Raw genomic sequence first — 24,460 nt, forward strand, 5'->3', positions numbered from 1 at the left:
TGGCATATAGGTATAAATCACATTCCGTCATCGTATTGAACATTGCATGATGTTGGTGTACTTTGTCTATGTAATACATCGGTCAACGTGTTACGAGAAATGACATAACACTGTAAAGCACCCGTGAGACGAATTTGAACATAGTGTGGCTAAAACTGTGATAAAATTCCCTTTCAACGTCATTTGGTATGACGCCTGACTGCAGCCTGGCAAGTTTTTTGCTTTTCCCGTACATATTCAGTTTCAAGGCTGAAAATGTCCACCGTAGGACGCTACATCATGACTCATCAATAGCTAATTTATTGCGAAATAGGTTGTTGATATGTATCAAATCAGAATGTTGTTCAGAAAGGGCCAACTACATGTTCGAGTAGTGTAAACATGATTGCAGGACACCTGTCACGAACTCCTATGTGAGACCACAGTCGTCGTGACCCCTATCCTGCAGTGGTTTCGACCGTTGACCTTTCTTGTGTAAGATACGACGTTTACGTAAAGTTAGCAGTTTTAAGTCGTTTCTTGCTCAGTTTTCTGAACAATTTGGTCACTGAGAGGTCCAAAAATGTTCCACGTTGTCTCCAGGTCGGCCCAAAGACTATCGAGCACAGTAAGTTGTAATTTTGGTGTCTTTTGTTTTGATTTTTATACACAGACGCAGAGGAAGATGGGGAGGGGAAACATTATTAGGAACATCAACAAAATTTATGAGCACAAGGTTCAACATGGCGTTTAATATCATATTTGTAGATTACAGAAATAGTAGTATTACATTTACAATAAAGAAAGATCCGCCGTCTCCAAAATATGTATATTTATACCAATCAATTCTGATGCCCCCCTCCCCTCATAAAAGTCATATAGACTGATTACAATGATTTATAGCAAGGACCTACATTCAGCCTCCTTAGTTTTTTTACATTGCTGTTACTTTTCTAGCTCACTAGCTTACAAACAAACAAATGAGGTGTTTATAACTCTCCTCTGGACCTCTGGCTTTACGTACCGTCCGAGAGGTCATCCCTAACTGAAGCTTAGGTACTCATTTGTCACCTGAGTTGAGTGAGGAAAAAAATGTATTTAGTACCATTCACAAGGGTACAACATTGGGGATTAGAACCCAGAATCTTGCGATCCTACTAGTAAGTCAACTAAATAAATGAATAAGTAAACTACCCTAATCACAAGGCCACCATACCACCTTACCCGTCATCATCATCATCATCATCTTGTTTACCCGCAAATAACCCAGCAAAGGGTGCCGTTAAGGAGGGCCTGCAAGGGGGGTCCCGACAACGCTCTACGCTGAATTCAGAAACCTCTCGATTATGCTTTACGATAAATTCCAAGTGGCTACAACGCATTACGTAGAATTAAAACGGCGAATACGCTCTACGCAAAATTTTAGAGCAGCCCATCTACGCTCTGCGTAGTATTAAAACGGCCAATTACGCTCTACGGAAAAGGGCTTGCGGGCGTTAAGGGGTGAGAAGAGGCCCGGGCTAAGGCTGGCAGGCCGCCAGCCCGGCTCGGAAGGACTCAACATTAGGAGCCACAACTACCGAGCCGGGCAAGGAGTTCCAAGGAGGCAACATGTAGTTCCCACTTGGCAAAATCTTACTTAACCCTTTGACCTGTGTTCTCTTTCCTAGGCCAGTGTTCTAAGACGTCTGAACAGCACACTCGTGATCGCTGAACACAACAATGCACAGCTGACCCCCATCACACTCAACACCATCACTGCTGCTGCTAAACTAGGGGGGGACATCGCCTGCCTGGTGGCTGGGAGCAAATGTGCTTCTGTAAGCTCTCGTCTTTTTTTTTGTTGTTGTTAAAAGATATCACAGTTTGAACAATATTTGAACAACATTTTTTGTACAATTGTAAGTTACATGTATTTCAACCTAACACAGAAAGTTTGGAAACTTGATTTCAGTCAATCACATTGTTGTTTTTACCTCATCAATTGTATTGCAAGTAATAGTATCAGTAGAAAACTCATTTATTACCCTTTATTTATTACTATTACAATACTCACTTTGCTGTGATACATGTAGATTTATGAGTTAAGCACGAAGGGCTGTTTATCAGAGTGGGTCACAAAAAGTACCAAAATTTTCCTTGATTATGCAAATATTGTCCATTGTTTATTCCTATATTTGTCTTGTATCAATAAAATGCCAACTGAAACAAGGTTCCATTCCTCTTGACCACAAGTTTGAAAATTGTAGGTTGCTACATGTTACTAACAGTAACACATGACCGTTTTGGTCTCACTGGGTGCTTCAAATTCGTTACAGGTTGTGGAGGAACTCACCAAAGTTGGTGGTGTCCAGAAGATCTTGGTGGCTGAAAATGAAGTCTTCAATGGATTTTTGCCAGGTATGAATATGCATCTACCAATATTGTCCTCTTTTATTTGTTTCATAAAACTTAACCTTTTATTTCGTACTGTACAATGTACTTGCGTGTATATAGTATACAAACCTCCTTTATTTTTATCATAGAACTTTACCTTTTTATTTTAATCATATTTGCATTTGTCATGATAATGGATGACGTGCCATTTGCTGCTATAGATTAGAAGGTCATAACCATTTAAAATTGGGCATGGCTGTATGAATGGGTAGTTTATTGGGCAGGTTTTACTGTAATAAGAGTTCGGGTCTGAATCTTTTATAGTATTGTACAAAGTTTTTCAAGCCCTAAGTGGGTAACTGTTGGCATCGTAAACCATGCACAGTTCCTGTGTTTTTGTATTGCTACCATATACAGTATATAAATCATATCGAATATCTCATGGACCCTACAGAAGCGATAACTCCACTGATCCTAGAGACGCAGAAGCAGTTCAACTTTTCTCACATCGCAGCAGGAGCAACTGCATTTGGCAAGGTAAGTACTGTAGATTTTTTAATCTAAATGTTTGTGGTGGCTTTGTTTTTTCTATGACTTCACAGTAAAATCATGAAAATGTGTTTCCATTATATTATTACTACAGAATTACTCAAGTGCCACTGCAAAAACCTTCTTTGTCCTCTTACTGTGAAACTAAGTCCAGTATATAACATGTAGCTGGTAACATGCCTCATGATAGGCCAGACTGCACAAGAGGATACTTTATTACCACTTTCTTATTGTACCTATCATCTCTATATGTCCATTTTGTCTAGAAAAACAGGGTATGACTAGGAGTATTCGAAAAAGAGTTAAAGAGGTCTGGAAGAGAATTTTCAACAAGCATAGGATGAAATGTGAAGTACAGTGCCGGTAGTTCTTGCCTCCTGACAGCGTGTCATCTTGATAACCCGGATATAACCAACACTTATGGATGTGTTACCTCCAGCAAGCCAGATCACCCCACTTCCCTCACCATTATCACTCTGTCAATCTCTTTCACCTGGAGGTGTATTCCTCAGTAGAATCATGTCTCCCAACTAGTCTCCATTTGTCAAGCTGTCCGCCGTCTGGCCCCGGCCACAGACACCCAGATTTCCATCTCCGCTCTCCCAACAGTTGCCCCGGAGCGGCCCATCCGTCACTGACTGGTTGACCACTAGTCACCCAATTGATTTGTGTAGCAGTCTTTATCAGTAGACAATGCAGAAGGGTGCTGGGAGGAAGTGAACAATGTGTGCAGGCTGTGTAGTCACTCCCCACCGTTACAGAGACTGATGTACACTACCGGGAGATAAACACTCTTATAACATGTTGTATACTTTGGCTGTAAAACATATCCGACTGGACAGATAGGTCTACACATAAAAGTGAGAGATTGTTGACGTTGGTCTTTTGTCAGGACGTCTTCCTTTTGTTACATCTCGCTGGGATGACCTAAAGGGGACCGGTATTGAGGAGAAGAGATAAAGTCAGCCTTTGGGTAATCGTCTGTTTTGAGTTTAAGCCTGGATGATTTGGATAGGAGCCATAGTCTGACACACAGACAAGGTTACACTCCATCTCTCAATCTTGAAGTTTTAGACCTTGGAAACTTAGAATTTTCCCAGTTTGTGTGGTGAGATATGATATCGCCTCAGTACAAGTACCGTGATAACCATCTACAGTGCGTATCTATCTCCTGTACATCATCAACGTGTAACATTTCCACGGGATATGGACACATCCAAGTGGTATCTTACTGTGTCATCTCTGAATAACAGATAGCTGAATTGTTATACATGTGTTTTGCTAATTCTACACCTATGTGGTAAAACTGAAGAACAAAGAGCTTGCTTGCTGTTTTTTTCAGCTCTAGATTTTTGTCAACCATCTCAGCAAGCTCTTGCTAGCTCTTGACATGATTTCACCTTATTATACAAGAAGAGAAACATAGTTGTTTCCTCTATGTTTGTATCTTCTTCTGCCTTTAAAAAAATTTACAGCTCTTGGTGGCAAATATGCAGATGTGGGACGTGGCACACCAAATCTGTAGTGTCTTCTTGGCACACATTTAGCCAAAGAGGCTCGGTGGGCGTCATTCCACTGCCAGGAAAGGGAAGGTAGTGTAAAGTGCCTTTCCTAAGGGCACAAAGTTTGGGCATGGTGAATATTGAACCCGGGACCTATTGGTTACGAGTCCAATAACTGTTGGGCCTCCGATGCCACTCTTCTGCCATTTGGTCCAATAGATGCAGCTCTTACATGTTAACTGATGTTGTTCCCTGACCAGAGCCTGCTGCCCAGAGTGGCCGCCAAGCTGGATGTGAACCCCATCTCTGACATCATCGACATCAAGGATGCAGACACCTTTGTCAGAACCATCTATGCAGGTGAACCTGTGTTACTAAGTAGTGGACCCAGATGACATACATGTAACATTGTACATATCACATGGAGAAGATATTAGTTATGCTGGATGATGTACTCATTGGTCACAGCTCAAAATACTGATTTTGATTTCATGTTTTAAGTTGAAACTTTTGATCCAATGCAAAGAATGGTTCTCACGGTCTCACCTATAGAGCTGTCAATCAGTCAGTCTGGTCTTCCTCAATAGACTTACCCAGTGACTCAATTTCAATTTTTGTCTCATTATCATTAGTAATGATGTACTAAATTGATAATGTAGACCAAGTTGAACACATACCTCTACTAGCCTCCTGTTGCAATGTTTGCACAAGTATGTGGCCCAAGGGCAAATGGAGACAGGTGCTGCCCCACATTCCATATGATGTGGGAAGAACTTGAATCTAACTACGATTGCCTCTTCATTCCTGTTAAGCTGATGATATATTGTGTTAATTTCATGATTGTCAGGAAATGCTATCTGCACGGTGAAGTCCAAAGATGGAGTGAAGGTGTTCACTGTGAGGGGAACAGCTTTCCCCGCTGCAGAGGCTGCTGGGGGACAGGCCGCCTGTGAACAAGGTAAGTAAAGATTAGGTTAAGGTCCCAGACCAGAGTTTTTAGGTTAAGGTCCCAGACCAGAGATTTTCCTTACATTTTCATACCAGAAAATTTTCCATTGACTGAATGTCGATATGCAATGAGAAATGTTTAATTTAGTTTACTATGTAAAAAAAAAGACCAAAATATTGAATTTGAAAAAAAAATTAAAAATCATTAAAATCCTATAAAAGTCCAATAATGTTTTGTATATAGTTGTGATTGGTGAATTTATTGAATATATTTGTTAATTTGTTTACCCAGCTCCAGCAGTTGACGTGAAGAATGACCAGTCAACGTTTGAAGGCCAGTCCTTGTCAAAGAGCGACCGTCCAGAACTGACCAGTGCTAAGACAGTTATATCTGGAGGTAAGACATCATGTTTTGCTTGAACTTTTTTTTTAGACTTCGATGATCCATTAGTGATCCAACTCTATACAATAACGTTTAATAAAGTAAAACTTGCATGTCAGAGTACACTTATATTTTCAATGTCAATGTTAGAACACATTTTGTACAGTGTTTCATCACTCAGGTGTCAGATCATGGAGCTAGAAAAGGTTGATCAGGTAAAAAAATTCATGTCCCTTGCAGGGGTACACACAGGAAAAAGGCTAGGGTCAGCAGTTTTTTGTAGCGTCGGTCGGGAAACAGGAAACACAACATTTTTTTCCTAGGCCTAGGCAGTATCAGTCACCCCTAGGTATATAGACCAGGCACACTACCAACACACTACTGTATGTTTCCAGGCCGTGGGATGAAGAATGGAGAGAACTTTGAGCTGCTGTATAAGCTGGCTGACAAACTGAACGCTGCAGGTAGGAACTGTTATGTCATAGGACTGCCATATTAGATATACATTGTACTTACTCTCAAGAGATGAGGAACATATTGTTAAAATCATCAGAATTTTTATGGAAGTCTTGCTACACTGTTTGTCAGTCACATTAGAGCAGGCTACCCTTGGAAAAGGAAATTTGTACCAAGAGCTGCTATAGAACTATCTATATAATAATACAGTGTAATGTTGTAATGTTGAGATTATCATAGTGGGGGTAGCAATTCCACTTGTATACATCCTAGGCCACACCAGCTACACTTATGGGTTCTCAGATGACACAATGTATAAGACATTGTGAGATCAACATGAAACCAGAGGCTGAGAGAAAGTCTGTACCTCGGCACAGCAACAAGGAGTGAATATCGTCTGATCAAATCTTCCTCCAAGCCTTTCTTTTCATGTTGTCTTGTTGCCTGATCTATTACTTAAGAATATATGAGAACTAGATATTGGTGAGGGCAAAATACTGATGATATACAAAATACATTGATTTCATAATGAAACCACTGACCTTAAGTCAGGACACTAGGCAATCTGACCACCTCTTGTTTTGCAGTTGGAGCGTCCCGTGCTGCAGTCGACGCTGGCTTTGTTCCCAACGACATGCAAGTGGGCCAAACGGGGAAGATTGTTGCTCCTGTGAGTATCACACTTTCTCTTCTAACAACTGTTACGTCCCTTGTGAGGTACCCAAGGGCACGTCGGGACAAAAATGTGGAAAATAAAATGTTGGATGGCAACAAACAGGTTTGAATGTGTTGTGCTAGTTTAAATAGCATTAGTGCCAGAAGTCTCCTCGACGAAACGCCAATACTAAAGGCAATCAAAACAAGAAAGTTGAAAGAAGATGTTGAGAAGCAACAAACAGATTTGAATATGATACACACTTTAAAATAGGGTTAGAGGTAGAAATGTCTTTGACAAACCCCACTGGTACACCAGTTAAAGGGTGTCTTTATAAGTACGGTGTGGTTTGGCCAGAGGCGCTGCAAAATTCTAATCATGCATATATAAAGTGTAACACATTTCTATACCCCATAATTCCTTCATGTAGGGACACACCATTTGGTGTAATTAGGGGACAGCTGTATGAAAATATTGGTCATCACCATGAGCTACTTTCTTTCATTATTTTGATAATTTTCTTCTTTCAGCTTGTGTGAATCATTGCTTCTTATGGAGCTTCAGGTTCTCATGTACACGCAGCTTGAGACTGCTAACTTGCCCAACTAGATGTACTGCCCGTTATCCCAGACAAATTACACTGTGCCCCGTCCGCCAGCCCACTGGGTCCCAACGGTCGTGTTCTCCTAATTAATAACACTTGTTCCTCTCGTGTTTTACGATAAATTTTGACAGCTCGGTAATGAAAATGTTGATTATCTTGTGGGGGAAATAGGAGCCGTGTATGGTGGAATGGGCATCAATGCTGTGGAGATTAGAAGTGTCATTAAACTGCCCATAGTCGTCCGTTTTCATCACCGCGTGCAACACGGCCACAGTTCCCCCTGCAGCATATGTCAGGGCAGTCCCCCTACTTGTAGCCAAAGTCATTCATGAGAAACCATTCAGGAGAAACAATTTATTAATACAAATAGCTTCATTTGTGTAGGGTCGAGATGGATGCATGTTTGATACAGACTCCTTTGAGGTGTGAATTGGGCCTGAATAGGAAACCTGTAAAAACAGATCCGTCAACTGTGCCTTTGTTAGCGGTGGCAATCTGGTTAACACGGGATTGTATTGGATTTCAGCTTCTGTGGGGTTTTATGAGATCTTTCATTATTGTCTCTGTCAGTATTAGTAATGATATTGATTTGGAGAAAATGAGCACATTTCCTCTGCAAATTATAGTGGCGGCCTTGGTCCGGCGTGAAACGAATGGGATTGGTACCAGGCCAAATTACACGCATAAATGTGATCAGTTGGTTGGCAAAGGGGCAAGGAAATGCTGCAAAAACTTTGGCTATATCTTATATAGTTGATTGTCTATATTTTTTTCTAATTTCCATGGTGTTCACTACACTAGAATTTATGTAAAAGTCAGTAACATTTATGTTCTGTTAAAAACCACACAAAACTGTGTACTCCAATGAAAACACTCTAAAATTCAGCAATCACAAAAAAATCACAAAATATGACTTACTAGTAGTGTATTCCCTTGTACCGGAGAGCCTTGTGTATGTTTCTTCTCTCTCACAAGTCTCACTCTTGCCGTAACACAACACTTATATTTGGTTCTGCTGCCGGTGGAGAAATGCGACCCGATGATTGATAGCAGTCTTGCCCAGCCTGAGGCTGTATTACGTAGGTTCCTTGTTTCGGCGTGGCCAGATTGCGATCTTTCATTGTGCAGATTGCCAGCGCTACGGGCCCAACTTGTAATCATAGATTAGTCAATAATGAGACTAACAAGACATGTTACACCAACTAAAGACACCTGGTTAACCCAATCTCATACTCAATCCTGTAATAATGTACCACTATCTCTGGATACGTAGAACTCAGGCAATGTTCTTCGCTAAGATTGGGAACTGGATGCTAATGTGTGAAAGACCAACAAGCTAAACCTTGCTGTGTCCTTGTTCTAGGAGCTGTACATTGCTGTGGGGATTTCTGGAGCCATCCAACATCTGGCTGGCATGAAGGACAGCAAGGTCAGTAGCAGTACCCACCATGCACTGCAATACAACTGTCGCACATAATAAACTTGGCACAAAAAGTTTCAATGTATTATATATCATTGGAATGCATGTGTGATTTCCTTTCCTATGATATCCAAGTTATTATGATTGTACGGAAAAATGATCAAACAAAGTTGAATATTCCAAACTTTTCATGCCAAGTTTATGTGCAGAATAAAACTACAGAGAAAAACTCTGTAGCTTACAAAAGGGCAGTTTGTGGTTTGCCACAGCCTTTGGCTTCTCTGAAACTTTTTATTTGATGTGTTTGTAGATAGTATAAATTGTATTAGGAAAAAGAGTTCTAAAAAATCTCCTGGTCAGAGATGTTATTTCCGTATGTTATTTTATGTGGTGCAGATTGTGACATTTCCATGTGTTTTTATCCAGGTGATTGTTGCCATCAACAAGGATCCAGAAGCTCCCATCTTCCAAGTGGCTGACCACGGGCTAGTGGCCGATCTCTTCAAGGTCAGTGTCTTCAGATTGTTCAGTCAGGGAAGTTTCCTGTCTAGATAGCTGTGTAGCTTTAGTTTGCTATTCACAGCCTCCAAGTATCAATTTTGAAATCTTCCCATTTGATAGCTAGCAGTAACATGGTTATATAAGCAATTGTCATGAATGGACTTTTTTCCTCTTTGTCTGCAGGTTGTTCCTGAGATGACAGAAATATTGGAGAAGTAACATGCTTGAGACTGTGTAATATACATGTATGTAGTGATATCTGCAAGGGTTCAGGGTTATGTGTCTAAATATTGGAAATTGAATACTAAATGACTGCCATGTTTTGAAGTGGACATGTTATATCAGCTGTAAAGATTAATCTGCTGTGTTGATCATAAGAAAGATCTTTGTATTGCCACTGTATTTTTTCTAGCTCTCTTCCATACAGACACACATAACATCAATACTTTCTCCAGACCAAGCAGCCATTATACAAGGTTTGTGTTATGCCTACACTATTACATACTTCATACAACATTAAAGATCAAACGAGAACCATACCTCTGGGTGTCATCATTACTTCGTGAGCAAGCACCAATATGGGGAGGTCTTGATGAAGTCTGTATCAGAGCACATCGTTAATGAGGTTGTGGCTTTATTGTACCATAGAGTGCCATGGTACCAATTTTTTCCCTGTCTTTATATCTTGGTTCTGCCTCCAGATGGTACTTAAGTTTGATAGAGATAATTGAGCACCAGGCTCCCGTGTAATATTACCTGTACAGGGTTATTATGGCTGTAGTGATGGGGAAAAGTCAGCAATGGGGATGGCAGAACAGCAACAGGCACAGGTCACCATGGTGATGTCACAGCAACAGGTCACCATGGTGATGTCAGATCAGGTACAGGTCACCATGGTGATGGCAGATCATCACCAGGTCACCATGGTGATGGCAGATCAGCACCAGGTCACCATGGTGATGGCAGATCAGCACCAGGTCACCATGGTGATGGCAGATCAGCACCATGTCACCATGGTGATGGCAGATCAGCACCAGGTCACCATGGTGATGGCAGATCAGCACTAGGTCACCATGGTGATGGCAGATACACTGCATATTGTTGATTATACAGTACATTGTCTCTATGACCTTGAAGTACAAATGGCAACAACCATGCAAAGATCCTATCGTGTAGAAGCAGTGTAAAGACCATCTCAATGTGCACTTTCTGGCACATAGTCAGCGATAACCTTGACTTTAACAGCTTGTTTAGAATGCACACATAATAACTTCATACCTCTATTTCACTTTCATTGTCAGGATTAGAAGACATAAATATCCTTCAAATTTTATCCAAAATCACTATTCATTGCCAAAGCAATAGCAAATGATTTGTTGCAATTTCCATACATAAAACATAACTATGAATAAGAGAGGCGCTACGTAATTTGCAACTACCAGGCTCAAGGTAAAGGGGGGGACAATTTTGCTAGTTCTATTTGATGCCTCCCATGTGGCTGTCATCAGCAGAAATTGTCGTCCCCATTATGTAGAAATGGAAGTGAAAATGATCAACATTGGGGACGGGGTACAGTTCTGGCTGTCCCATCCATCTACAGATTAATCTGGCTGTATTTAAGTGTAGATCAATGAAACAATCCATGTTAATGCTAATTAATAATCATTATCACCAGCTAATGTAGTAGCTATGCATGAAATTTATTCATGACATACATATGTAACACATACTAGTAACACACAATGCACAAAACAGTAGTGCACATACATTGTATGTCAGTGCATAGTCCTCTGTGCACTGAAACAATGTGTTATACTGGAATATTCTAGTCATGTTCAGTTAGAAAATGCAGATTTCCCCACAAATATAATGTGACCAGGATGGAGGCATGGGTGTTTTGATTAACGCTTCTTGCATTTTTCTAGTCTTAAAAAATTTTGCCATGTTGCAGTCCTCCACCAAAATGAGTCCATAAGTCTTTATCTTAATTTTACAAATGGCAAAAGATATTCTCCCAATCTGTTAGGTTTGAATTCCTTTAGTGTTGACTAGGAGAGCAGATTCATGTACAGGAAATGTGTGGCATCATTATGATTTTACAAGAAGAATTATGGAGAACCTACAGAATTTATTGTGATCTTTTGTGCTCAAGGTTTTTACATACCTCATGACATAGGTCTTGTATGAGGCCATGCCCAAACCTATATACACAAAATTGTGCTCATGTTGTACCATAAATTTCTTTCTTGTTTTTTGTTCATCATAACATTATTAAATATTAAAGAGTTTGAATTTTTCAAACTATTAGGTATGAAGACTGTTCATATCCCCAGACCTATAGAGATATGTACATGTTGTATTATTGTACATGTGCAATTTCAGTTGCCTTCAGTACCAGTAACTGGGCCAGGGGTAATATTTAATGAACAGATCTTGTATTACATCTGTGTCCTCTATATGTATTTGGTAACTTTAACTGAGTGCAGGCAATAGCAACAAGTAAGGGCACTTCAACATTAGCTTACAAGAATTCTGATTGAAGCCACAAATGTCCTGAATGAATTCCTAATGATGAGCCAGAAAAGATAACTGGGACAATTTAATTCAGAAATCACAAATAACAGGAATGATATTGAAAATATTGCACAACAGAGCTCTATTGCCCCAAAAAGGACAAGTACAAAAATGATTAAGTATGATAATGATAAAACTGCTCATATTGTTACCTTCATTATACCTGGGTTTACCTTCTTACAATCATTTCTTAAATTGACATTTATCTAAACAATAAAAAGAACACCCAGAGAGACAATATTTCCAGTAAAATTGTTGTTGTGAATTCCAGTTGTACATGTAGTTTCCAAGTCAGCTATGTCTCTGATATATCAAGAAATAAGAATGAACATCTACTGGGTATTTTGTGTTCGGTCCAGAATATGCCATAGTGACTTTACATTATTACACAGAGCAAGGACATTATACACAGACTGTGTATAATGTCCTTGTCTATACCAAGGACATTATACTCTGTGTATAATGTCCTTGCACAGAGTTTTCTGAGAAGTTGCTACCATAAAAAATATGTCGGTATAGAAAAACAATATTCATCATAGTGACAACTTTTAAAACACAGACATTATAACTGCTTTGGTGTAGTGTGTAGCAACTTTGAAAAATATGTAAAATTCTCTATGTGCGACTGATTCATTGTCACTAAAGCCTTGCTGCAATTATGGAGATCGGAATGTGTGGCTCGGGAAAATTGAGGTTAAATCTATCATTTTGCTGAAATTGGCAATCCCATTGTGAGCCTGATATGTAGGTGTTGGAGTAATTTCTGTCCCTGTGTTCAGGGGAACACCTATGGTAATTAAACTGAGACAGAGAGGAAATTGCACTATTACTGGAATACTGCTGGTTAAGTGGGCAACAGAATCGAAAACTGGCACCACAATCATCAAAATTCTACAGATAAAAATTACCAGTACTTTCCCTGGTGGGGTAGTGGGGCTTTTGATACATTTTCAGTCATATATTCATATTTTTCTTTTATTATTTTCCCAGAGAATTTTGATGAACATTAGACATGTATTTGCACAAATGAAAAATATACACCAAAGTATTATACCTTTGCAATACATGAAAGTGAACATTAGGATATACATGTATAATATATAATCAACACCATTGTGTGATATAAGGATGTGATAATTATAAATTTTTTGTCATATCAATCTGTGGACACTAGTTATCATATTGCATTCTCTCATCCACTTGTGTCGAGGCCACTGGTTGCAACCATTCTTTCTAACAGCTTGGTCACAATCATCGTACAATCTTTTATTCATATGGAAGGAAACAAGGCTTCGTATGATAAAACTGACTGTCAAGAAGGATGTCCTCAATTTGCATTGCAAACCTACAGAAAACCAGGCCTTGAAACACTCATAAGCAGCATTTCCAAGTCATCAGTTCCCTCACATCTGCTTCCAGGGTTCAGTGATATGCTTTATTTTCACCATAGCTAGAGTGCAGTTGCTGGAGCATTTCCATTCTGATAGAACTGTAGGCGAAAGAGAACAAAGGGCAGAGACATGTCAATCTCAGCGCAAAACACAACACACTGAGGACCTCTAGCAGTTAACTGCAGTACTAGAGATCATGAGCAAAATGAAACAGGTCACAATCAGTTTTTTGCTTAATCATGTGCCTACGTTATATGCCTACAATTGGTAAGAAGCAATTTGCATTGCTAAATATTAATAGGAGTAAGAAGCACTGCAACTTACCTGTTCTATGACTATTTCATTGCAGTACCCAGTGTCACCTTTCTGCTGCAGTTCTGTCATCTCCAGCAAGAGGGCACCATTAACATAACTATCCCCACTGCCAGCTTTCTTCTTTCCCTTTCTGACTTTGCCATTGGTCTGTGCAGTAGCTGTGTTGTTTTTAGAAACCGTTTTGTTATCCATTGATACAGCTTTTTTATGATCATCGTCCAATGATTTGTTAACCTTTATTTCACTGACTTTGTTCTTGCTGTGAGACACTTTTCCGTTGCTAGGCATAGATTTATTGTCTCTGAACAGAAGTCTGCTGTCTTTGTTAGAAGGAAGCTTTCCGTCGAGGAACTTCTTGCCCGTGCTGTCGTTCCTGTGCTGCAAAATGATCTCACTCCCGATGACGTCTATACGATCCATGTCGCAGCTGCTCACGGCGGGATTGCGTTTACTGTTACTACATGGACTTCTGTTGCTGTGCTGTTGATGACTCCCTCTGGGTTCTACCACGGTAAGTGCCTGCTGGCCACATTTTGGAAGTTGCGTGACACCGCTGGAGTTTGCGTGATTCCTTGACTCATCGTTGGTTTGCTGCTGTGGCCTGGTTTCCTCGCAGATCCCGCTGTCTCCGGTGGTGCTCTCGGACAGACGACTGGCGATGGTTCCGGACGGTACGTCGTTAGAGTCAGACAGTTGGTGGGCGTGCACCACGATGGTAGAGTAGGGAGAGTCTCTGCCACCATCTGTACATGACAAATTGAATTTTGGGCCATTACCTGGGGTTTTGGCAGTTTACGTAATGACCAAGAAATGCACCAGAAATTCAAAGTGAAAGCTTTTCTACAAAATGTATAAACAATTTTCTAGAATTGCCTGCACCAGAGTAGAGCATCCTGATTTAAGGCAACACGGTTGAGTTTCTGGAATGAAGATTATGTAAAAAAACTAAGCTGCAAGGGGCCCCAAAATCTAACCATAACCACTTATCAGACATCAGGGCGATTCATTCTTAGCATAAACATCATAATCTTTCCGGTATTTTTAGATTTGATAACACTACAAGATGTAGAGGCTGACCTCTCTGTCTGCCCTTGTTCCTGCCCTGTCTCTGCTCGATGGTGTGGATGAGCTGTGCCACATACTGAGAGTCTTTCCTCTCCAGGGCCACCTGCAGCTGCTGACTCACATTGTCCTCCTCAGCCTCTCGTCTTCCTAACAACAACCGCAACCTGTGGATCTCCTCCTGCAGGGACACACCATCGTCATGGTAATCCTACAATCTCACTGCCGGTCAGGCGTTTTTGGAGACCCTTTTTTGGTGTAAGCACCTTCGATTTTGTCTGGGGATGTATATTTTTATCCTGATGTGAACGGTGCTACAAAATGGTAAAAGAAATGTGCCAAAATCAGCATGTGTAGTTCAATCGTTTTCAAAAATTGTGTCTTAGATTTTCCAGGAGTATCCCTCCTTTCATTTCTTGCACTTAGGGTTCGAAAAAACCTGTAGCAATGACATATATCATATACATGCACTGGTATATTGGTATAATAGAACTTATAGAAGCAAATAATCCTGCTGTCTGGCAAGCTGTAATGAGAGGAGCAAGAGAGAGCCTCTGGCCTGGACACTTAGGCAGGCAGGGATCTACTTGATGAAGACGATGCTCTACTTACCTGGTTCTCATCATGCATCAGGTACAGAGTTTGCAGCTCCTGGTGAGCTCTCCTCTGGGCCTGCAGCAGCACATGGACCTTCCTGCTGGCCTCCTCCCGCACTGGAGACACACAGCCTTTCCAAAAAACACTCTTAATTATCATCAATCAGACATAATAGGTCACATTATTACATGTATCATGGAAGTTCATCTGTGTTGGTAGTAATCATAGTACAATGCTGAACTTTCTTCAAACACAAGGGTACACAAGGATCAAACTTCCAATGACCACTGTCGCCTTCATCAGGATAAGAAATGACTAGTCACTTCCGAACGTAAACAGAATTGATCAACATCAAGAATCTATGACACGACAGCCTTTTCCATCACAAGACAGCTGACTTTTGCACAACACCTCCATGACTCTCAACTTCTATTGTACAACCAATGTAACAGCACCAATGTTCAACCCTCCCAGCGGTCACCCTTAATGATTTTGCTGGTGGGTGGCACGAAAACGGGAAGCATGGAGATACATGTACCTTGTACCACTCGGTAGCATCGCCATATCCTCAGGATGATGACGAGGCTGAAACCGTCCCACGCAGTAGACGGCGCCAGCTCAACAGACACGACAATCATGGGGACACAGGCTATGATGACAACCGCCAAGTCCAGCACCTTTCAAACAACATATAGTACAACCATTGGAGAAACATTTATGCAGTTTGTTTCAAATTGCTAATTCCCATTAATATATATGAGCGATTAAGATGATGTCACAGCCGGTGAGTGGTAGGCAAAATGTGGATGACGGTTGGCTGATTTGCCTACCAGTAATTTCCATACGTCTTCAAACCATTTGCATGTTAACGCACTCATAAATTAGTAAGCAGGCACTGTAAACCGGTGTCACACAGGAGTAAAATAGCTCTCCCAACAAGTCTGTGAGCTCTTAGGACATTTTGACAGCAATACAGCCAGTGTCTGCTCAATCCCAGTATGATTTTTAGAGACTGACTGATGTTTGCAGGGCACAGAGCACCATTCAGTATGATAGGGTGGATTTTTAGCCAAAAAATATGCTCGACTCTCTGGTGAGTTTGAGATGCAGGGAATAACAACTTTGACAGAAGTTTTACCTCAATTTTCTTGTCAAAAAACTGCATCTGATGACATACCAGCCTTGTCAGCACCTGAAACAAGAAACACAGAATACAAACTGTAGGTTTCCCCACAGGCTGAAGGCTACCAGGTAACACATTCTTCAGTCACATACTGTAACATGCTTAAGCAACATTTATGCTGAAATCTCAGTAGAGATACAAAACACAAGCAAACACACAGATACATCTTACAGACTAAAATACATAAGCATGCAAGTAATTTTGTTTTTTGCTGTTTTATTTTCATTTTTCATTTCATTTTATCAGTTTCTATATTGCCAGATTCACCCTCTGGCAAACTATTTTCTGTTGCCATTGTCACTACAGAAATGACAATCAAAAGAGAATTTTCCAACCTGACAACCAGGAGATCAAACTTATGTGCCCCAAAAGGTCTTAAAAACACTGATAACATAGATACACAAGGAGAGAGTGTCACACAGAGGACATTTGACAGCATCTACTTACAGCACAAAGGATAGCGACGCAGCTTGGTAACAACAAGAATTACAACACAGTTAGAAAGAACAGGTCTTCTACAAACATGTCAGGAAGGACACTGCAAGGACATACAAGTACTGGTAGTTGGCTAACCATCTAATGTCAGCAAATGTCTATCACTCAGAATATACCAGATTTATGCTATGTTTTATTTTACACCAATTTTATTTGAATACTGACTTAAGGCATAACACAGCAGTTTTGTAAGTATGAGTTACATAGGACTGGACTGTTAGCTTTGATCCATTCACACTGCGAACTACCGATGACTAATTGATATGTGTGGTGGGCTCTTAAGTGTACTCAAGGTGACTCCTCGAACATGGGACCTCGACTTTATGTCCCATACAAGAGGATGTCCCTGAGTGAAGCTAGGTACTCATTTTCAGTGGAGGTAAGATATTGTAAAGTGCCTTTTCCAAGGGCACAACAATAAGACCTTCTTGGGATTCAAACCCAGAACTTTTGGATTTAACAACCTTGACCTAAGCTTAATACAATGTTCTGAAGTATGACTGTCTTGCATCCTGCACTAAGCAACACCAGTATGGTACTGAAGGGACATTTAATTGCTTAAGAGAAGACAACTTTCATTTTTGAAAGGTACGAAAGTTCTCACCTCTACAGTAAATACAGACAGCACACCTAGTCCCACCCAGTGGATAATCCTGGCAACCATTTTGTCATGGTGAACTGTGAAAACAACATCAAAACAGCCTGAACTTTTTTGTTAAGTTATAACAAAACAGGGCTACACAAAGGACAGGTATGTTTGGGTGGTATGTTTGCCTGTGTGTGGATAGTGTTCAGCACCAAGGACAGGTATGTTAGCATGTGTGTGAATAGTATTCAGCACCAAGGACAGGTATATTAACTTGTGTGTGTGAAGTGTTCAGCACCAAGGACAGGTATATTTACTTGTGTGTGTATGTTCAGCACCAAGGACAGGTATGTTAACTGGATAGTGTTCAGCACCAAGGAAGGATTTACCTATGTGTGGATGGTGGTCAGCACTAGTGTCAGGTATGTTTGCCTGTGTGTATGGTGTTCAGTACCAAGGACAAACATGTTCCCTTATGTATGAATGGGCTTCAGCACTTAGGGACAGGTATGTTTATGTATGTATGATATTCAGCACCAGGGACAGGTATATTTGCTCAATTTCAATGGTATTCTCACAGAATCCATGAGATTCTATGTTAAATGTGTGTATGGTTTAGAGCCTCTGAATCAGAGGAACTTACAATGTATGGCACTTAGATCTACCAACAGCTCCAAAAGCAGCACATGTGAAAGCAGCCATGATGTCAGCACAATAGTAATCTGGGTGGCTGGACCGTCTAGAAGCTGCTGTACTCTCTGCTTACATGTCTTCTCCTCTCTGTGAGAAGGAAAACAAGAAGAAGATGAATAAAGGTGTAATCATTTGAATACCCATCCACACTCAAGTTTCAGTACAGACCTTGATGAAGAAAGTTAGGATACTTAGATGAATTCTGACTTGTAAAAAAATTGTAACATGCCATTTCAATTGTAAAAGCTAGCTACATATTTAACTTAACTGAGGTGCATTTATGATGTTAGAAACCGTTCTACTGTTGTCGGAAGTAGGGTACACCCCATCTGTGATGCAAGCCAGTTTTGTGGTCAGGTAAGTCTGAAGTCATCTGCTTATGATTCCACATCTCCAGTAAACAGACCAGATCATAATTAGTCTACTGAATCAGTCATGTCTTCTCAACCATACATAAAGGTTTTGTATTTCTGTAGAACTTACTCAATGTCACAGAAAATGGCAGCTTCAAGGTCCAAGAAATCTCCTTCGACATTCCTGTTGTAAAGGTCTGCTGAACTCCTGTAAAGGATTAAAAAAAATATTATTCACAGAAAAACATAAAGCAAGGAGGTTCTATAGCATCCTTGCATAATGCTAAAGCAGTCATTACCTATTAAGGTCATCACCTATGCAGCACTGCAACAGTTTGCATTTTTGCCAAGCAATCTGAGTCACCCCTACTCATATCTATAAGTGTGTTGGGTTCTTTATATGTGTGCCTCCCCCCAAATACATAGTACCAATGGGTTGACGTCTGCTCCAAAGACATATACTAAGACAATGTATACCTGAAAGCCATGTAGTAATAAATAGCACTATACAGGGAGAACAAAGAGAATTTAGGACATGTCCATTGGGTATTAATGTACACTGTAAACATCGCAGATATTCAGATCATTAAGCCTGCCAACCATATAGAGGCTTCTTTTCTGCTCGTTTTGCATGACTGGTAAACTGCCTTAAGGCGTAACACGCCAGTTTGGTACAGTAACTTTCCATCATGCCAGAATAACATCATTTACATAATCCTAAAACAGCCCATGCGTGTGGTACTAACATTAACAATTAAGTGCAATGTTTCTGTAAAATCCTTAAGGATACCAACATATTTTTTTTCGTCTCACGTCGAAAACTTGACATCATATTTTTTAACCCGTGCTGAGCTACATCCGTGAACCCCCCCCCTCCAGCACCCCCATAGTTATGCCCTCCCGGGTGGCAAACGCAACAACCCCCACTCCCTATGCCCCTCCCCAACAACAACAAAATGCTATTATGAACATGATTCTCAATGGAGGGTATTTGTCTTTGTATGTTGCACCAGTACAAAAAAACAAAACAAAACACTAGACTCGAGCTCCTTTTCAAATGCCATGTATAATTCAAAAACATAATACACTTACATTCCTAGTCCTAATTCGTCTGCTACCATGACATCTTCCACCGCCAGATGTCGGCAAGTTTCGTGGTGCTGTTGTTGTCCCTTAAATCTGGGCATGTCACTGATAGTCAGGAGTCAGTTCAACGTCGTCTGTTCGGTTATCAAACCTTCCGTTGACCGGAGAGTATAACGCTACATCTTACGACCGTCAGACTGGAGTCCAAACAAAAACAACAACAGGTCATTCATGATTAGCTGACATCAAACTCGTTCCCGTCGTCTCGAGTACGGAGCCCCGGGTACGATGATCACGTGACTTTTAATGATATTCTGGCAACTGTAGTGAGTCTGGATCTGGATGCTTTAATCTCCAAGCAGATGTCGGGCTTGGCTCAGTGTTGTACGCCCATTTGAAGGATTACTACGACAATCCGGTGGCCCGTGCCTTTCTCTGTTCGTGGACGATTAGAAAGACGCATAAATGGCCTCATATAAACGCATAAAACACAAGGCCAGGCGGTACATCTGCTTGGAGATTTTATGCCTCAGGAGAAACTCTAGCTTACCGGTCTTACCAGGTAATTTCATTGTCCCTATAACCCGGTGTTCCCCAAAACTGTGCTACATTCAGTTTCGGACGCCGCCAATTCACAAGCCGTGTATAGGGGATATGCCTTTGGATGTTTTAAACCTAGATTATAAACAATATTTTATTATTTATCATACATTAAAAGTGTATCTTGTGCTTGCGATTTTCTCACCATCGAATAGACTAATCAAAGATGTCTCTTGAATTTAAATTAGGTCAGAGGGACGTAAAACATATCGCAGGCTACATGCAGGCAATGAAAGCCTTTGACAGGAGCTGGAATATCAGCAAGCATATATGTGCACTCTGTTTGAGTTCGTTGTGCATTGGGATTGCTGATGGGGTAGGTCGGCTTTTCTGACAGACTATTACCCCTATAGAGCACTGAACTAGAAAAGCTGGCCGATCAGAACACGTTTAATATTACTATTTACCTAGAAATCTGCTTGAATGTGGTCTTTACATCTCTTGTCCTGAGTTATCAAGTAACGCCTCGCTTGTATGTACAGCGCTTTGGGGAGCAAAACGACCAGCCATATGCATGTGTAGCCTCTATGATTATGAGGCGCTCTTAGAATATTGTGTTTTCTACTTTGGCTTGTAAACTTTTCCTGTAACTGAGACAAGTCCATGTGAACTTATTGTTTGCTAGTTCAAGGCCGTGCGACCAGTTTTCCTCCCCCATCTAAAGGGTCCCGTCAGTCTTAACGACAGCAAATTGAGATCATTCTTTGGACCGTCGTTGAGGGATAGTAGCCTCTACCAGGCTTGGGGAGGCGGCTGAAAAAAGTAGAAATCGGCCAAATAGAGAGATAAGCATGCCAAGGGAGTTTGTCCGTTGAGAGAACATTTCGACGCACCCCTATTTGGCTGATTTCTACTCTTTCCAGCCGCCTCCCCGAGACTGGTACAGGCTAGGATAGAGGGGCGCCGAACAATTCAAGTCAGTTTTGTTGTTGTGGCGGAAGATGCAGTCATGACCGAAAAAAGTTTCCGACGAATGTGAGACTGACCGCACCTCGATACATGAACCTAGCACGCGGGGGGAGCGCACGGCGTATATGTTTATTGTAATTTTTCACAAAGTAAAACAGGTGCATACTCACCTGTTTAGGTTGCCCTTCCCCGTGCGTACTCACGACGTCCTCCGACCTTCAAATTCTCAGTCATCTGGTCTTCTTCTAGTATATGTGTCATCTTAACAAACATAAAAAAAAGGATACTTTCTGAAGAGAAACCGACATGCGGACCCAAAATCCTGATCTTCCCCTCCCCCACTCGTAGCCCCCCCCTGATCTTCCCCCCATTCGTAGACCTCCCTCGATCTTAATTCCCCCACACGTAGCCCTCCCTGATCTTCCCCCCACCTCGTAGCCCTCCCTGATCTTCCCGCTACTCGTAGAGTAGGGAGGTCTACGAGTGGGGTGTGGGGAAGAGTAGGGAGGTGTACGAGTGGGGTGTGGGGAAGAGTAGGGAGGTGTACGAGTGGGGTGTGGGGAAGAGTAGGGAGGTGTACGAGTGGGGTGTGGGGAAGAGTAGGGAGGTCTACCAGTGGGGTGTGGGGAAGAGTAGGGAATCTCATAAGGTTCTATTTAAAACCTCTTCACTAAGCATGAAAAGTAACTAACTAGTCAATTAACACCTGCAGTTCCACTCTGCTCAGTTAGAGGGACCAAAATCAATGCCCAAAGCCAGTGACTATATTACATGTGCTTATAAAGTATCATAACAATTTCATGATTTCAAGACCTGTTTAGATCCCATTTATATAGTTCAGAAAAGTATTGTACTCGTAAAAACGCTTTAATTGGAATTAATGGGATAGTTGCATTTTATTTTCAGGCCATTTTTTTCATTTCACAAGGAATTGTTTCATTATATGAATAACCATGGAAATGTTCTTCACATACCACAATCCATACACACACAAATATAATTTCATCACTTTGGGACCTTCTTCCCATCATTTTATTGACCTGTACATGCAACATATAGATAGTAACTCGTATGTACAAAAGGTGTAGTTTGTTAGTCCACTTTGCATGATGCCAGTATCCATTTCTTTACTGAAGCAATTTCCACATTTGACACAAATGGAGCTATACTATCTCTCAACAATTATTTTTGCTTTGAATAAAAGCCTTAACAGCACATTCGAGAAGTAATGACTTGCAATTGTAAAATCAGTCCTACTTTCATTACAAAAGTCAATAGTAGTATTTTGCTATTATTGTTAACATTGTATCTTATTATTGTACCCATGATACTCAATGTTTCCAGTGAGCTACAATGTGACAAGGGATGGAAAAGCTACATTTGGACCTTGTTTGGTTGTGGATACTGTGGATTTTCTATCACTCCTTTTCCAAACTTGAGCTCTAGAAACCCTTTCACATCATTTGGAGCTGACACCTGCATTTCCAAAAACTTCACAGTTTTTAGTGGCACGAGGAAGTGTTCGGGAAAGTCTATGTCTTGTCTGTGTGACTGTGTCCAAAGTCCTCTGGTCATAACTCCATTCTGAGGGTGGAACGGCCAAATGTCTACATGTAGGTGGTTCTGAGCGCTGTACTGTATCCGATAGAATTCCCCCTCTGTGGCTCTTTCCCAAACAAATCCCTCACTGTCTGTGTAGGACCCCTGATGCAACATATCAGATGGCAGGCATTTATCAATGTCATCCCTGTAAATTCCAAGGTCAATGTCATAGTCCCATGGGATGATGTCATTATGGCGGGCTGCCCCCAATAAGCTCCCTCCTTCCAACCAATACCGAGCTCCGCATTTTTGTAAGACACGGAAGACGTGCCTTGCCGTCTCCCGAAGAGCCCGGAGACAACATGGCGGTGTCCACCGGTTCTCGTATAAGTACTCCGGCATATCGTCCACAACTGTCCCGAAACACCTGGCGGTTTCCTTCCTACAGCCGTACCACTCTACATTCCCATTACTCCAGCTCACCTTCTTAATACCAAACTCCTCGTACATGGCTTTCAATCTGCTGTCATGTCTGGTTTGATGTTTCCATTGGTTGTGAGGGTCTGTGAATAGCTTTTTAGCTGGAATGGTACTAGCTGGCACTTGTACAAGCTTCCACCCTCGCAAGGCGGTCTGAATGAAGAGACTTTGAGGGAAAGGTCTGTGGTAGGGCCGACTTAGGGAATGAAAATCAGCTGTCCTCATCAAAATGATGTGACTTCCATCCAACCCGTTACAGGTATCTTGTGCGGCACCTCCCTGCATGTACGTTAACGTCCACTGTTTCAAGTTCACATCCATGTCAAAGCATTGCGACGTCATCTCTCCGCCGACTTTCGCTGCGACCATACGAACATCTCCACGCCGAGAGTGAAATGCACTCAGGACTTTCTCCACCTGCTTAGGCGAGGTTATAATCGTTCCATCTGGCACCAAGAGAACAAACTCTGTATCCACAAATCGCTCCGGACAAGAGACATTTGGATGTCTGTCCAGTGAAGTCTTCATGGACACAACTTTCACATCACCGTCTTCTGGAAGGGTCAAGGGTGGGTATGGGGCTTTGTCCACAGCAATGACGATGCGTATATATTCATCCAGATGTAAAATCGACTTGACTGTTTCTGCAACTTGGTTTTCAAAGTCTTCAAACTCTCTGATGACCACAGTCACTCTCTCAGAGATTGAACTTGACATGGCACGCTCCATGACCTTGACTGGACCCTGTTTCCTGGACTTGACGTCGACTATGGCGTCTTCCTGGTTCACATTCTCCAGTCTGAGCTGTAGAACCACCAGACAACACAAGATGAAGGCGTTGAACAGAACCGCGACAATCAGGATGCACTGACATCTGGACAGGCGCATCTTGTCCAGTCTTGCTACAGACCCAGGTTCCCCCTCATCTCACGTCGACGGACGTCGGTCGAGCGCCTCTGAAAAATGTACCTTCAGGAGTCATCGGTTGCATGTCTTCCTTCGATGCAATAGAAGCTTAAGGAGAGTAATAAAACGTCAAGAAACGCCGGCCTCACTAGAAGGCCGTGGCGTCGCCCTCTCAAGTTCAAATCCCAGTCAGCTGGTCTTTCCGTACACAGCGGGACTTGTACTACCAGCATCCCTTGCGATAGTGTGTTTGGACTGCTCCATTGGCCAGTAGGGGGTTCTCTCTGATGATGAAAAAGAAGATCATATAAAACAT

At 41.4% G+C, this 24,460-nt stretch overlaps 3 protein-coding genes across 4 annotated transcripts; 1 reads left to right on the top strand and 2 right to left on the bottom strand.

Annotated features, from left to right (window-relative positions):
• Positions 1-433: 433 nt before the first annotated feature.
• On the top strand, positions 434-9,911 carry LOC109467008 (electron transfer flavoprotein subunit alpha, mitochondrial-like). The gene is made up of 12 exons (XM_019764898.1): positions 434-607; positions 1,650-1,799; positions 2,298-2,379; positions 2,810-2,892; positions 4,667-4,766; positions 5,254-5,364; positions 5,647-5,751; positions 6,132-6,200; positions 6,780-6,862; positions 8,815-8,880; positions 9,298-9,378; positions 9,556-9,911. Exons 1-12 carry the CDS (start codon positions 563-565, stop codon positions 9,589-9,591), a joined length of 1,011 nt encoding a protein of 336 aa, XP_019620457.1. The 5' UTR covers positions 434-562; the 3' UTR covers positions 9,592-9,911.
• Positions 9,912-13,229: 3,318 nt separating this feature from the next.
• LOC109467017 lies at positions 13,230-21,485 on the bottom strand. Of its 2 annotated transcripts, XM_019764912.1 has the most exons (11): positions 21,387-21,485; positions 19,714-19,904; positions 18,752-18,829; positions 18,219-18,355; positions 17,594-17,667; positions 16,450-16,503; positions 15,850-15,988; positions 15,327-15,442; positions 14,730-14,895; positions 13,662-14,395; positions 13,230-13,435 (listed from the first exon to the last, which is right to left on the bottom strand). In XM_019764912.1, exons 2-11 carry the CDS (start codon positions 19,806-19,808, stop codon positions 13,397-13,399), a joined length of 1,632 nt encoding a protein of 543 aa, XP_019620471.1. In that variant the 5' UTR covers positions 19,809-19,904; positions 21,387-21,485; the 3' UTR covers positions 13,230-13,396. The 2 variants fall into 2 exon arrangements, with proteins under 2 accessions (XP_019620471.1, XP_019620470.1); XM_019764911.1 differs by lacking the exon at positions 21,387-21,485 and having other exon boundaries at positions 19,714-19,971.
• A 740-nt stretch (positions 21,486-22,225) lies between these two features.
• Positions 22,226-24,430, bottom strand: LOC109467001 (fukutin-related protein-like). The gene has a single exon (XM_019764890.1). It carries the CDS (start codon positions 24,124-24,126, stop codon positions 22,591-22,593), a length of 1,536 nt encoding a protein of 511 aa, XP_019620449.1. The 5' UTR covers positions 24,127-24,430; the 3' UTR covers positions 22,226-22,590.
• Between the last annotated feature and the right edge of the window lie 30 nt (positions 24,431-24,460).

The sequence above is a fragment of the Branchiostoma belcheri genome, unplaced genomic scaffold, assembly GCF_001625305.1.
Source record: "Branchiostoma belcheri isolate BF01 breed outbred unplaced genomic scaffold, Haploidv18h27 scaffold173, whole genome shotgun sequence".
In the NCBI taxonomy this organism is placed as follows: domain Eukaryota; kingdom Metazoa; phylum Chordata; class Leptocardii; order Amphioxiformes; family Branchiostomatidae; genus Branchiostoma; species Branchiostoma belcheri.

Coding starts and splice junctions, on each gene's coding strand:
- LOC109467001 (XM_019764890.1), bottom strand. CDS start 24,126: ATGCGCCTGTCCAGATGTCAGTGCATCCTGATTGTCGCGGTTCTGTTC.
- LOC109467008 (XM_019764898.1), top strand. CDS start 563: ATGTTCCACGTTGTCTCCAGGTCGGCCCAAAGACTATCGAGCACA. Junction 2,893..4,666: donor GAGCAACTGCATTTGGCAAG/GTAAGTACTGTA, acceptor TTCCCTGACCAG/AGCCTGCTGCCCAGAGTGGC. Junction 5,752..6,131: donor TAAGACAGTTATATCTGGAG/GTAAGACATCAT, acceptor GTATGTTTCCAG/GCCGTGGGATGAAGAATGGA.
- LOC109467017 (XM_019764912.1), bottom strand. CDS start 19,808: ATGCCCAGATTTAAGGGACAACAACAGCACCACGAAACTTGCCGACAT. Junction 18,830..19,713: donor GACGAATTAGGACTAGGAAT/GTAAGTGTATTA, acceptor AATCCTTTACAG/GAGTTCAGCAGACCTTTACA. Junction 16,504..17,593: donor TGTCTGTATTTACTGTAGAG/GTGAGAACTTTC, acceptor TTCTTGTTTCAG/GTGCTGACAAGGCTGGTATG.